The sequence below is a fragment of the Dreissena polymorpha genome, chromosome 12, assembly GCF_020536995.1.
Source record: "Dreissena polymorpha isolate Duluth1 chromosome 12, UMN_Dpol_1.0, whole genome shotgun sequence".
NCBI classification, from domain to species: domain Eukaryota; kingdom Metazoa; phylum Mollusca; class Bivalvia; order Myida; family Dreissenidae; genus Dreissena; species Dreissena polymorpha.
The window spans coordinates 75,202,063-75,216,930 of record NC_068366.1 but is presented as its reverse complement, the minus strand read 5'-3'; the positions used below and the strand labels follow the sequence as shown (position 1 = coordinate 75,216,930).

The 14,868-nt window shown below is 36.5% G+C and overlaps 2 protein-coding genes across 6 annotated transcripts in view; both read left to right on the top strand.

Moving 5' to 3' along the window:
* The window catches only part of LOC127853429 (DNA ligase 1-like), a 182,968-nt gene extending 181,406 nt beyond the window's left edge, over positions 1-1,562 (top strand). For all 5 annotated transcript variants that reach the window (XM_052387960.1, XM_052387962.1, XM_052387959.1 and 2 more), the window contains one exon: positions 26-1,562. In XM_052387960.1, coding sequence (XP_052243920.1) covers positions 26-1,162 — 1,137 coding nt within the window. In that variant the 3' untranslated portion in view covers positions 1,163-1,562. The remainder of the gene's footprint in view (positions 1-25) is intronic.
* An 8,097-nt stretch (positions 1,563-9,659) lies between these two features.
* Positions 9,660-14,091, top strand: LOC127853539 (uncharacterized). Its single transcript, XM_052388096.1, has 2 exons — positions 9,660-9,981; positions 10,500-14,091. The coding sequence occupies exon 2, from the start codon at positions 12,663-12,665 to the stop codon at positions 13,125-13,127; it is 465 nt and encodes a 154-aa protein (XP_052244056.1). The 5' UTR covers positions 9,660-9,981; positions 10,500-12,662; the 3' UTR covers positions 13,128-14,091.
* Positions 14,092-14,868: the final 777 nt, after the last annotated feature.

Here is a 14,868-nt window from a genome sequence, read left to right as displayed (position 1 = left end):
GCTTTAAATGGGTATTTTTTATCAGGAAGTTGACCATCATAATAAAAATGAGGAATACACAACTGAAACAAAAGAATCTGCAACAGAAGGAAGTGACTTTGTTGAGACTCCTAAACTAAAAAAAGACGAGTATAAACACAAAGATACACTGCCAATACAAACTCGTACTTCTGCTAAACCTAAGAAGAAAGCAATTGTCAGAGATCCAAATGAAGAACCTGAAGAAGGTGAAGTCTTTGATGATGATGATGAGGAGGAGGAGGAGGGCGAGGATGGAAAGAAGGAGATGAAAAAATGTGAGACTCATCATACAGCAGAACATGGTGAAGATCAAACTAATCTTGTGACAAAAGTTGAGCTGATAAAGGACGAACCAGTAGAGGATTCAGATGTTAACATAGATGTTGTAAAGGTTCCAGATGAAGATGGAAAGAGTACCTTCAGTATTCCACAAAGAAATGAATTAAAGGGTACAGTTCTTATTGAAGGATTGACAGTAAAGGAACAAGTACCAAACAGTATTGTAGGAACAATACCAAGTAATGAAACTGAGTCTCAAAGAATATTTGATCAGAAACTTGACATCAAAACCGAATCTAACATAGAAACAGTAGAGCAAACTTTTTCTAGAGATGTATCAAATGAAGGTCAGGAAACTGCTAGATCTGATACCAGGAATGTTAAAGTCAAAGCAATAGACAATCATGCAGCTTCATCACAAACAACTTGTTTGGATCAGAAAAGAGTCGTTGTTGTCAAGGATTGCTTCAATGAGCAAAAACTGAAAGCTGAACAGAGTTTCGAAGCAGCTGAAGATATCATTAGAATGACAGCAGATGACAGTGAAGGTATTATAATAGTTGAATCAGACAATGAAAAAAGTGAAAGCAGCGAATGCGAGAACAGTGCAAGTAAAGAAAAGGATGGCAGTGAGAATCCTGATGTTGATGCAATTGATAATGGTTCTGGAGAAGAACCTGATAGAAGTAAGGTTAAAAGCATTGCTGGGGCAAGTGAATCAAGTAGTCAAACAAGGAGGGTGGTAAAACCACCAAGCAGAGAGATAGCCCCAGCCTTGACCAGAAATCAGATGGAGCTTCTGGAGCTAGAAATGAGAGCAAGAGCTATAAAAGCCATGCTTAAGAAGGCCACATTGAAGTAGATCTTGTGTAGATAACTAGGTTTGATGTAAAAGAGGGTGTTGATAATATTGTGTAAGAAATGTTTTGTTAAAAGATCACACCTGAAAAATGTTTACTATTTCCAATTTAATGTGAAGCTACAAACAACCATATTAGTATAATAATTTAATGCTCAAAAGTAATGTGTTCATTAAGTATTGGTTAACCAGCAAACCGAAGATTCATGAAAAGTGTGAGCTGGTAAACTGGTTGCCCTGATGTGACTAAAATACAGTTGATGACAGGGATTAAAAAAAACAACAGCAATGTGTTTAATGTTCATCTCAATACTATTTATACAAACAGCTATTCACTTTAAGCTGAGGTTTTGCATGACTTGCTGTGATATATCTGCACAATAAACAACTGCTTGCATAAACATTTGTGTTTATCTTAAGACACAGCTGCATTTTTAATGGCACCGAGATTGATGCTTATGTAAACCATGATATAAACAGTACTGTTTTTCTGTTGTCATCATATACGAAGTCCCTGCTATCTATCATATCTTCAAGTCTTGTATTCCATTTTGAAGTCTGATATATACGGATTTGTATCCAAATTCGCCCATAAAATCTCTTGAAACGGACCTAAATGTTTCCCTATCCAATTGTAATTTTTTGAAGCATATCAACATTATTAAAACACTGCGTTCTCCTGAATGTTTAATACAGTTTTACTGAAACGTGTATGAATTCATGCAGAAAAAAAATACTTTAGCAAACTATTTCTATGCCCCCCTTCGAAGAAGAGGGGGTATATTGTTTTGCACATGTCGGTCCGTCCGTCCACCAGATGGTTTCCGGATGATAAATTGATAACTCAAGAACGCTTAGGCCTAGGATCATGAAACTTCCTAGGTACATTGATCATGACTGGCAGATGACCCCTATTGATTTTCAGGTCACTAGGTCAACGGTCAAGGTCAAAGTGACTCGAAATAGTAAAATGGTTTCCGGGTGATAACTCAAGAATGCTGAGGCCTAGGTTTATGAAACCTCATAAATACATTGATCGTGACCTATTTTCAGGTCACTAGGTCAAATGTCAAGGTCACAGTGACTCGAAATAGTAAAATGGTTTCCGGATGATAACTCAAGAATGCTTAGGCCTAGGATCATTAAACTTCATAGGTACATTGATCATGACTGGCAGATGACCCCTATTGATTTTTGGGTCACTAGGTCAAAGGTCAAGGTCATAGTGACTCGAAATAGTAAAATGGTTTCCGGTTGATAACTGAAGAATGCGAAGGCCTAGGAACATGAAACTTCATAAATACATTGATAATGACTTGCAGATGACCCCTATTGGTTTTCAGGTCACTAGGTCAAAGGTCAAGTTCACAGTGACTCGAAACAGTAAAATGGTTTGCGGATGATAACTCAAAAGTGCTTACGCCTAGGATCATGAAACTTCATAGGCACATTGATCATGACTGGCAGATGACCCCTATTGATTTTCAGGTCACTAGGTCAATGGTCAAGGTCACAGTGACTCAAAATAGTAAAATGGTTTCCGGATGATAACTTAAGATTGCTTACACCTACAATCATGAAACTTCATAGGTACATTGATCATGACTGGCAGATGACCCCTACAAATTTTCAGGTCACTATGTCAAAGGTCAAGATCACACAGACAAAAAACATATTCACACAATGTCTGCCACTACAACTGACAGCCCATATGGGGGGCATGCATGTTTTACAAACAGCCCGTGTTTCTGTAGGCTGTTGGCATCGCTCCACAATGTCCCACCATGGCTTAACCTTAAAAGTACCATGATGCCTTCAACTCGCCTTAATGCACTCGTTTTATGTAAGGGTGTCACGGTACTCCGTGGGATGGTATATCGTAATAGTCTCCCCTCGGTACGATGCACGACACCCCTCCGAGTCCGTACGGTACGGCATTTTGCCATGACGAATTTCAAGGGAAGTAACTGTAATTCACCCAAAACAAATGGTGAAGTCGAGTTGAAATTACAGATGAAGTGTGGGATTTTTTCCGGTCCGTCGATTTTTGGCGAAGTTCTTGGACTTGGATATATATTGTAATAACCGTTTCCTGAGGTCATTTACGAAACGCTTTCAGATACTAATATTGATCTGAGTTTTGGTTTAAATCTACTTACATGACTTACAGATCAAGTTTGAGGGGTCTCAGCCCATTGATTTTTGACCACGTAACGGGCCCTTGGACTTATGAATTGTATTTATAATAACACAGATGTTATTCCAAATCGCTTCCAGACACTGTCCAAGGCCCGTATTTTTGTCAAATATAAATGAACCGTAACTTCGTCATGATGCGGATGGAAACGAATGTAATTATTTCCCTTCAAAAATTTTATCTTCTATTGAAAACATGACACTCAGAAATGTGTCCATTAAATAGTCGAAATCATCGTGTATTATCTATTAAGTCGCAAAAAATTGATATCGTCAGGTAAGATGCATCTAAAATTAGTAAAGTGAAATAAACAATACTTTTATTTTTTTGTTGCGCATTGCACTTTTATTGTTTCCTGCGGCAGATTAATTTTCACCTGAGAGCTATTTTTTTCTATTAATTTCTGTTATGGCTACAAAACTACTACATGGACTTCTGTTTTGGTAATCGGTAAGTGGCACAAAAGTGGATGCATTTAATAAGATTTTCGATCATGTCTTAAATGAAAAAGTCGTTCTTTTGGTGAGTTGCTCCGATGCAGATTCAAAGTGCAAATAGTTCAACAGATTTATTTTGCTCAACGTCCCAAGCTTCTAAATATGAAATGTAACCCTAATGGTTTCAATGTATGAACATGCAATTTGATAGAAAGTATCGAGTAAATACAAAAAATATGAAGCGCACAAAAACACATAAAATATGACACCTTTAAACTGCACTGCGTTTTTATGAATGAGCTAAAACTGTGATTTTATTGAATGGCCAAGGATACTCTCTGGTTGTCCGGCTAAAATTTATAAAAATAGATCTCTAGTTATCAATGCTTACCGAATGACAACTATGATCGTCCCGTATTGTGTCATCCATGAGTGATAGAAGGAACAAAATATTGGCACATGTCAAGGGTAGATTTCAAGGATCACCAACACAATTCCACCAACACTCGGGCAGATTGTATAAAAGTGTCACTATTAGTTTAATATCGATATTTGACAAAAATATAATTAACAAGTTTTCGTTGGTTTCCCTCGCCTCTGAATACAAATTTGAATACACTTATTTTTTTTTCGCTCGCTCGTTCAGATTACTTAAGGTCACAACTTATGAATTCGTTCTTGCCCGAACTTGTAACCTACAAATGCTGCTCTTTTGAATTTAAAACCAATGGACAAAATACAAGTGTATCATCTGACAGATATGTTTCCATGGAGACTCCGACAGTTTCCTTAGCGACTAAACGTTCCACTTCTTTAAGCGCATCATCGGACTCGATACCCTTATCTACGACCTCTTTAGATACATCACCATAGTCAAAGTATTAGTCAAGTTGAAAGTTTGATTTATGTAGGCCCTTCATATGTGTTCAATTATCTTCATTATCTGTACGCCGCTGAACATTACTTTATCAGATCAATGTAGCTTTAAACTGGTACATGGGATGAACGCCTAACTAGTTCCGGAAACTATATTCTTAGATTGCGACAATCCTCTTGATAGATCAACCCAACAATGGCTCTTTTGTTGTAGTGGTCTATACATACAACAACATGATTGGTGGAGTAGTTTACGTTTCCTTAGTCACGTATGGTGTTTTATTAATAATAAGTTTTTAGTTTGTGTACATATGATACCTACAATACTGAATAGCGAACGAGGTTAGCTCTTTATATTTTTCATGTTCAAATATGCCTATATGATAATTAGCTTAACAAATGTCGCAGTTATTTAGCTGTGATGTGATTTAAAACAAATCGTGCAACAGGTATGTTTGCAAACATGCAGTGGGTAATGTTTCTATTATAAATGTTTCGCTTTTTACCGGTAGCTGTTTGGAATATACTGGTCAAACTGTGTTTTTAGCATCATGAGTAAAATCTGTTAAAGTAATGTTATACTGGCATTTTTAGCAGTACTCTTGAACTTTATATGTTTGCGAACATTTTACATTAATTTGAGTGATAATTAATGATGATTTGCTTTCATAAAAGGAACAAAGCAACAACACTTTTGTTTGGCATATGAAGCCGCGGAACACATAAAATGACGAGACGGATTGAGGGACCCCAAGTCGATCATAACGTTCTTTGTGCAATAAGCTCACGAAGCCAAACTCCCCGACGTGTTACTTTGCCTTTTGGTGGGTAAATATGATAAAGCTAGCTATTATCCCGTGATTTATTTGCGCGAAAATGTCACGATTGCCAGTCAGTAGATTTTTTTAAAATAATTACACGCTATATCAACTTGTTACATAGTTCGCCAAGCGGCGTGTATGATACTCTTTAAGTTACAAGCTCTGTTTGTGTATAGTTTATAATGAGGTCCGGGAAATATCGTTACCAATCTTTGGTCGTTTGCTTTAAAGACAAGTCTTGTCTCAGATATCTTTAATGAAAAGTATAATAAAGAAAATTGTGATATATAACGTTTAAATTTAAAATGCGTTGTGATTTCCTTCATGTCTACAGATTTACCATACAAAGCGAACATGTTTATTAACGAACTGTAGTATTCTATGTGGAGATTACAAAATGATGGATTTCATTTAAGGTTGATTTAGTTGATGGATTTCATTTAAGGTTGATTTAGTTGGGCGTTACATCTGCTGTAGGTTAATCCCAAGTTTAAGTGATGTTTCCTATAAATCAAAAGATAAACGGTACAGATTTTCAGATAATTCTTGTGTCTAAGTAAATGACGCATGGGCACATTTAGATATGAAACTTTGTTGATTTGAATATCATCGATCTTTTGTAAGTTCTAATGAGTTAAACTAAACCAAGAGACCCTCAGTTTAAGTCGGGTTTGTTCCTTCTAATTGCTTGATACAATGATTATCAGACAGTATGTACATTTACAATATATAATAATTTCTCAGCGACATCCTGCTGTTACTATTATAGTTTTTATATTAGTGATTAATTTCATTATTTTGAAGTAAATTAAAAGTAATAAATAAGATTAATAAAAGAGACAGAGTAACGTTAACAAATAAGATAAGGACATTATGATCAGTTCAATTTTAAATTTGATGTCCTTTGTAAAATAAAGCGCTATTCCCTTTCCGAGTATCTTCGAAATGATGTGTTTCATCGTCCGTTGCTTGGCTTCCAGTTGATCCGACGTTATAATAGTAGCATACATTTCAGTAACCAGTTATAATAGTAGCATACATTTCAGTAACCAGTTATAATAGTAGCATACATTTCAGTAACCAGTTATAATAGTAGCATACATTTCAGTAACCAGTATGATTTGACGAGTCCAGAAATTACGTTATTTTAAATAATATCATATTTTTAATGTAACCGTTAATGGACTAATCAACATTTTTGCATTTTTACATTTACAAAATATTACACAAACACACATGCACTTTTACAAACACATTTATTGTGTGTTTATTAATTTTCTTAAACATGAACATGTGGAAATATGGAAGATTTGAAGCAATATTGGAGATAAATCACCGCCAAATGTTTATCAGGTTATAAGTTACCAATCAGGAGTAAGTAAATGTTCACCACGTGTAGCAAATGTAATAACGTCATTAAATTTCCATTAACTTGTTCGCGTACCAAAACTTACAGCGATGCTCGTGATTGGAGAGTGATAGTGATTTTTTCTTCCCATTAATCTTCAACTTCGTTGGACATGTCTTATTTCGCGTAGCGAACAGCTAATGTTGTCACTGAAAATTTCAAGTCGGTTCGCTGCTATTTACGAAAAGCCTACTACCCGCCACACCTGCCGTATCCGCGCGAGGAAGAGTTGTATAATTTATGCAAGAGGTTTGAGTTCTCCAACTATTTTCCTTCACAAATGGAAACATTATGTGAATATCGTGTTAAATGGAATATTTTTGAACGGAGCTTATAAAGAAAGAATCAATAAACAATGTTTGTATTATACGTGTCGCGGAAGATATTATTTATGAATGATTAAAATAGTCCACTATCTGCTGCGTCTTATTGACGTAGTGCATATCATTCATAATCCTAGGTATTAATAGATTGAAAACAACGCAATAGTATAAGGTTACGCTTGTTTATATTCTCAATTTGTAAAACGTTGAACATGAGTTCAACAATAACTTCAGGCATACGATAGACAACAACAAAAATGCTTCATAATCGCTTAAACCGAATATAAAAAAAAAAACAATTAAATATAACAAGAATTACCTGTTTCGAAATCTTGTTCATGCTTGTACAGCGGAGTTAAATTTGATATTTCTGGGAAACGTTCTTTTGTTCTCAACAGATAGCGGCGATCTTTTGTATTTACGGGTGCTAACAACGCAATAGTAGAAGGTTGAGCTTGTTTATATTTACAGTTATCAATTTATAAATTGTTGAACATGAGTTCACCAATTACTACAGGTATACTATAGACAACCTTAAAAATGCATTATAATCGCTAAAACTGAATATTAAAAAAAAACAACTAAATATAACAAGAAATATCTTTTTAAAGGGTAGTGGGCGTTAATGCTGACTTTGAAATAAATTTTGCAATTAACGTTTCTAAATAAATAAACTGAAAACAACAGATTAACTATTGTTTTTTTTTCACTTGTTAGTCGCATATTCACCGCATGAAATGTGTGTTATCATTGTTAAACAACAAATTAGTGTAAGTAAGTAATCATATGTGTCCTCACATGCCTTATTACGAGTATATTTATTCACTATCGAAATATATCGTATGTTAATATTTGATTTAAACGCAGTTTTCTTTCGACACTTTTAAATCACACTTTCATAGCCGCGTCATGCGAAAATGGGTCTTATGCGTTTCGGCCAGCGTATCTTAAACCCAACATGTGCATTTGCGCAGTCTGGTCAGAGGCGATGCTGTTCGCTATAAAACCACTCAATGTGTTATGGTCTCATTATGGATCTCCTGACCAGACTGAGAGATGCACAGGCTGAATGGGCTATATATATGATGGGCGCATATGGAATAAGAACCATTTTCGCATGATGAGGGTCATTATAAATCTCATTGCAACTGTAAATGGCACATTTTAGAACAATGCTTTTCGATACAAAATTGAATTCAAAATAGCAAACTTGTAGATAAGGGCAATCTATCAAGGCGTTCAGGAACGATTTCCAGACGTACTGACCGAGTACGACAGACATTGTGGTTGGATAACTAAACGATTTTCCTCTTATCTTGACACTAGACTATTTCGGTAATGTTTGTTTTCTCATCTTGAAAGCAAAACGGTGTTTATCGATAGTCAATTATATATTCCCCGGACGATTTAGTGAACGAGTACTGACCCTGACATTCTGCGAGATGGGTTTTAACGCGTAATTGTAATTGGGCCACAATTTGTGTCGTTTGAGCATACAGAGAGTAGTCCGGAATTTCTTTCACTGAACAGTGCTACATCCTTTGCGCTGAGCACAGACACGGTGATGTAGCCAAAGTTCAGAGGTTTTATCTCGAATCAGCCTATGAAATATTCGAAAATATTCACGCGTGTCTGCTGGCGTTATGTAAAAGTCATTAAAGCTAAAAAGCTGGGTAAAAAAGCTACGGTACGCCGAAAAGCGCATAAGTGCTCTATACCTATGTTTAGGTTAGAGTTGTTGACACCGTGTGAACTGCTAGGGTAATGCATAAACAACAAAGTACGGGTCAACAGGGCTGTCTTTATGACTACCTAATTCGTGAGTAAAAAGTATTGCTCGCAGATTTTTTTTTTATAAACTGGTTCTCATTATACCATTGTTATAATATTCTTTATGCTTTCAGAACGTTAAAAAAGAGACACGTTGCTGTTATTTTGTCTTAAGTTATCTCTATAACATAAATATAGTGATAAACAGTGCACACACACATTTCGTTTAATATAAGCATTGGCAGTTTATTCGGACAACCGCTATGCTGTATCTTTTGCTTGATCAAATTTAAGTGGGCATCGAACAGTTGATGACTGACCTCGGAAATAAGGAGAGTTCAGACCGGCGGGAACCGAAAATTGTCTAGATGGCGCTCCTGTGATTTGATTTCAACCTAGAGCATCTTTCTCATGCAGGATTGTACATTATTGCAAAGTTCATTCGCTGAAAGAGGAATCGAGTTTATGCCGACGCATTTAAATTCTGATTTCTGTACAGGTGGCCGCCCGATGCCCGATACCTAGATAACTGAACAGTGCTCAGTGCCTTTCCTGCCACTAGATGCCAACACGATCTTATTCGAAATCGGACGATGTTTTAACCGTATAAAACCTTCGCCCGATTTACCCTTTCTCACTCAAAAGCAAATTAAAAATGCCAATGTTAGTAATTCGCAGTCTGTTCAGGTTGTATGCTGTTTGCTGCTTATCAGTATCTAAGGGTTGGCCATGAAGCCTTTTAGTTTGAATTAAGTGAGAACGGTCTTTAATTTTATTTAACTTTCTACGGAACTAAACATGCGTCAAAATCCGTTCCTAAGTGGTAAAGGGTTACATATGTACCACCACTTCATCTGTTGAGTTGTTCTAATGGCGTGTTGCACCTTTCTGAGATGTGATCAGGTGATATGGTAAGGTGTGAAACTTGATTGTTTAGACCATTGGTTGTCGGGATATTGAATCGGATGGATGTGTAGTTCACCTAATAAGGTAAATATGAAGTTGTGTTACGCATGCTGTATCGGCGTGTGCTTTGCCATTGAGACGATGATTGCGAGAAAGATGCGTTTTGAAAATGTGTTTTATTTAATTGAAAATAATACATAATGAAGATGAAAAACTAGTTGAAATAACATAGTTTTAGTTGATTAATTTACCGCTCGATGTATTAAAACATAACGATATTAATGAAAAGAAGCAAGACGTAAATACAAATGTATATGTGTTTTGTATTACCCATGAAAAAGATAGGTATTAAACAATTCACATGTGCACCTAAATGTGTATGAGTACTTTAACGGATCGTTTTGAACTTTCAACCCTGTCAATTATCGTAAATGGCAGGTTTTCGCGCTGAAACTAATTTGGAATAAATATAGCAAATTGTCAGTTGGAATATTTTTAAACTTTACTCAATTGATTTGGACAAAATAATATTTAGGACAAATTCTTTGTCTGTATCCAATATACGTCATAGGTGGTATCTCTAATATATTTTTGTTCAACAGCTGTCCGTGCATTGTGATAAGGACAGGAACTCTAAATGGGCTACGATACACGATTGCCAACCGCTGAAGGTCACATATACCAGACTGAAGTATGGATCGTCATCCATGTGTATACAAAGATAAGTGATATCATTTTTAAAGGTCAAATATGACGTAAGACAGATATGCTGAAAGAGGTAATTGTGATGCGAGATTGTCGTTGACTTTCTTTGATAAGCATTACTGCTGTTGGCTTGCAGACAGACAACACTGCCCTTTCGACTTGATTTATAGAGCTAGGACGTTTTAACATTGTTGGCGCTCAAACTCGGGCAAGGCTCCTCAGTTTACAGCGCGCGCCACACTGTTTTTGCCCGCAAGCGTTAACACGCTGACGTGGGTCGATGGTGCGAGAGCGAGTCCGAGTCGGCGTTAACAGTGTTAACACGCCTAAGCTCTGAAAATCAAGTCTAATTGATGGCGTTTTCGTTCTGTTTTCTAACAGCAATACTGTTTTACCAAAGGCAGTATGTAAGGTCTTGCATCATTTAATCCCTTTTTTTCATGGCAGCAGTATAACGTTAACTCTAATCTTTTGTTGCAAATGGACGTATCCTATTTTTTTTATATATGCTAATACGTGTTTATTTAATTTATCTGTTTTCTTCTTTTATTAGTTACTCATGTATGGTTTTGTTTAGCTGTACACTTGACTTAATCTTGTCATCGCCAGAAACATGTAAATAATGTTAACACGTAAAGACCACACATAATGTTGGAAGAACTTTAAATCCTACTCTTTTTTCAGGTGAGTGGGTTCGATATGAAGCTGTGATATGTATATATGTCTTTTATACATCATTTAATGGGCATATTGACAGCAAATGCAGTATCATGTTTTCAAATGATCTTTTAGTTGGCATTTATTTAAATAATTGATTAAATCATTTATCTCGTTTTATATTTATGAGAAAATATATTTACTTTCATAAAAGTTAAACTTCGTTCACTTTGACACTTTTTGGGGGTGGGAAATATATTGTTGGTATTGTTCACGTATTTAAGTAGAGAAAGTACAGTAATGGTTTTGAGCGTAAAATGCACGCGTTTCTGGTTTTTGCATTTATATCAGGTGTAAATACATTGATATGCTTTTCAATGTGTGTATTCGGTGGGGTAATTTATGGAGAATGAGAAAACAGCGCAAATTGTTAATTTTCAATAAAGTATTGTTAAATTTTCTTTTAGGTCAGTTTCCAGTTCGTGTCAAATGGGACCCTAACACGATCCGGTTCCACTGCTGGAGAAATATGGCGCAACGTTTACGGATGCCATGAAGATTCCTCAATTTAGACGTTCCGTGGAGGCTGAACATCGTTGCATATTAAAGAAGTTGTAGCGACTGAATATTTTTTTAAATATTTATGTGTAAGAAATCCCGATAAATAAAAACACACATGCCTTATTTGTCCATGTATAATTACTATTTATTAGATAATACATTTTGTTAAATTAACAAGGAAAATAATGATTTGCAAGATGATGATAATGGCGATAGTGGTTGTGGAAATGGTGATGGTGCTTTTGATTGTGGTAGTGGTGGTGATGGTTGTGTTGGTGATGGTGATGATGGCGGTTATGATGGTGATGAATGTGATTGTGGTGATGATGATGGTGTTGATGGTGGTGGAGATGGTTGTGGTAAAAGTTGTGACGGCGGTGGTGATGGTGGTAATGGTGATGGTAGTGGTGATCGTGATGGTGGTGATGGTAGTGATGATGGGGAAGATGGTGATGGCGGTGGTGATGATGATTGGTGATCGTTACGGTGGTGGTGATAGTAGTGATGGTTAAAGTGATCGGGGTTGTGATAATGATGGTAATGGTTATGATGGTGGTGAAGGGGGCGATGGTGGTGGTGATGGTGATGGAAACGGTGAGTGGTCATAGTTGTGGTTGGTGGTAATGTTGGTGTTGGTGGTGGTGCTTATGATGGTGGTGGTGATGGTGGAAATGGTAATGGTGTTGATGGTGGAGGTTATTTGTCATATTTTTGCTGATTGTTGGGGTGGCTCTGGTGGTGTTGATGATGGTGGTGATAGAATTGGGAGTTGAGATGGTGGTTGTGATGGTGGTGCTGATGATTGGAATGGTGGTGGTGTGGCGATAACGACGATAGTGGTAATGGAAATGATGGTTGTTATGGTGGTGTTGGTTGTAATTGTGAAGGTGATGGTGGTGTTGGCGGTGATGGTGATGGAAATGGCTGTGACGGTGGTGATGGTGGTGGGCATGGTGATGAAATTGATGGTGGTGTTGGTGATTGTGAATGTGGAGGTTGTGGTGGGGGTGATGGAGCTTTTTGTGATGGTGATGGTGGTGTTGAAGGTGGTGGTGGGGGATACGCTGGTGATGGTCATTGAAGTGGTGGTATTGGTGATGGTGGTGATGGTTATGGAAGTTGGGTTGGTAGTGATTGTGGTGACAATTGTGATGGTGTTGGTGGAAGTGGTGCTTGTGGTGGTGGTGCTTGTGGTGATGGTGCTTTTGATTTTAGTGGTGGTGTTCATGGCGATGATGATGGTGGTGTTGAGAATGGTGGAGGTGATGGTGTTATTGATTATGTTGATGATGGTTGGGTGGTGGTAATGTATGTGATTGAAGTCGTGGAGGTGGTAATGGTGGTGTTGGTTGTGATGATGATGTTGATGAAAATTATGGTGGTGATGGTGGTGGTCATGGTGATAGTGGTGGTGATGATGGTCATGGTGATAGTGGTGGTGATGGTGGCAGTGAAAGTGAGTTTGCTAATGGTGGTGATGATGGTTATGGTGATGGTCGTATAGATGACGGTGTTGGTGGTATTGAAGGAGAAGGTGCTTATGGTGGTATTTATAGTTGTAGTGATGTTTTTAGGTTACTTTCTGTCCGCCAAACGGTAATTTTCGCCGTCCAATCGGTTCCGAATATGCTTATGAGGGAGGGGTTATCCGGCGACTATTATTTTTGTTTGACGTTGGTCAATAAAGTCAGCGTTTACAGCAGATTGTTTAACAAATAATTACAGTGTAACCATTTACGTAATATAAAACGGTAATTAATACAGTACATTACAGACAATGTCGGGCATTATCCTCACACATTTAACTGTAGTTACTTATGAACAGTTAAAAGCATATGGTGAATAATTGAATCCTTATGGCGAGTAAGTTGTAAAAACAACAACCTTTTAAGAATCTACGCGGTAGCAATTTAATTTCAGTACATGTATATTTCGATTTTCTACAGCCATGTGTTAATATTTTCTGAATAAACTCCCTACGTACGCATCTAAAAAACGTGCCTTTATAAGAGTGCGACATTGTTACCATCGTCTGTGCATTTCCACGCATGAAAAGCGTGCGTTTTGCAACAACCAGGTGCTATAACTAAATATAGACGTGCAATTCAGTACATGTAGTATTTTATTAACAAAAATGTAAACAGGAATAAATGCACACGATAAGAAAGCATTGACCCATTTAAACTATAGAAAAAAAATATGTGAATTTACGACTTAAACATTCCAGTAGATGATATGTTCATACAAATATTTTTGACGGGTGGGAGATTAGAGGAGTTATACGTTAATATCAGTACATGATTATGAAAAAAACAATAAAATGGAAATACATTAAATAAAGCATTTAATTTCAGGCGAAAAATATTAAATATTTTAATGTGGTTTGATTAAGAATTTAATACAATGCTCGTTGATACCAATACATGTATTATTGTTCATTTATTATTAGAATTATGTTGTGGTTCATTCTTTGTTAGACTCACTGACTTTTCTTTAGCGCCAACTTAGATATACGTTGATTTTTTTATCCTTGTAATCATAAATGGAGTTTGTGTGAATCCTAAATAAAATTATGAGAGATTGTTATTAAACGTCATTTTCCTCCATGATGATTTTTTTTCAAAATCTCAGCACTGTAGACAATTTAAGGTAAATTATATGGGTGTTTGCAGTTTTCGTCGCCGGTCGATTGGCCCACGTCAAAAAGTCGAACTTAATGTCCTGTGGCTGTAAGTTATATTAAATACGTTAAAAGAACGAACAACTGAAGTGCCTTCAGCGCTTTGATTCATATTAAGCTGCTAACCATCTGCATTATTTTTGCCAAACAGGTGGTTTTGCAATCTGAGCACCACAATCATCAATATTTTTGTGTGGATATAAAGATGTTATAAAAATTTAGGATTATAAAACCTTAAGTTTTATTGTGCTGTACTTGTTTAGAAGATGTGTAATACCAACTGGTTACTTCTGTTTTCAGAACTAAAAGGCATATAAGGATTTTATTAATAGTTTGTTGAGTTCTCAGATTAATCGAGCCCAAAGCAC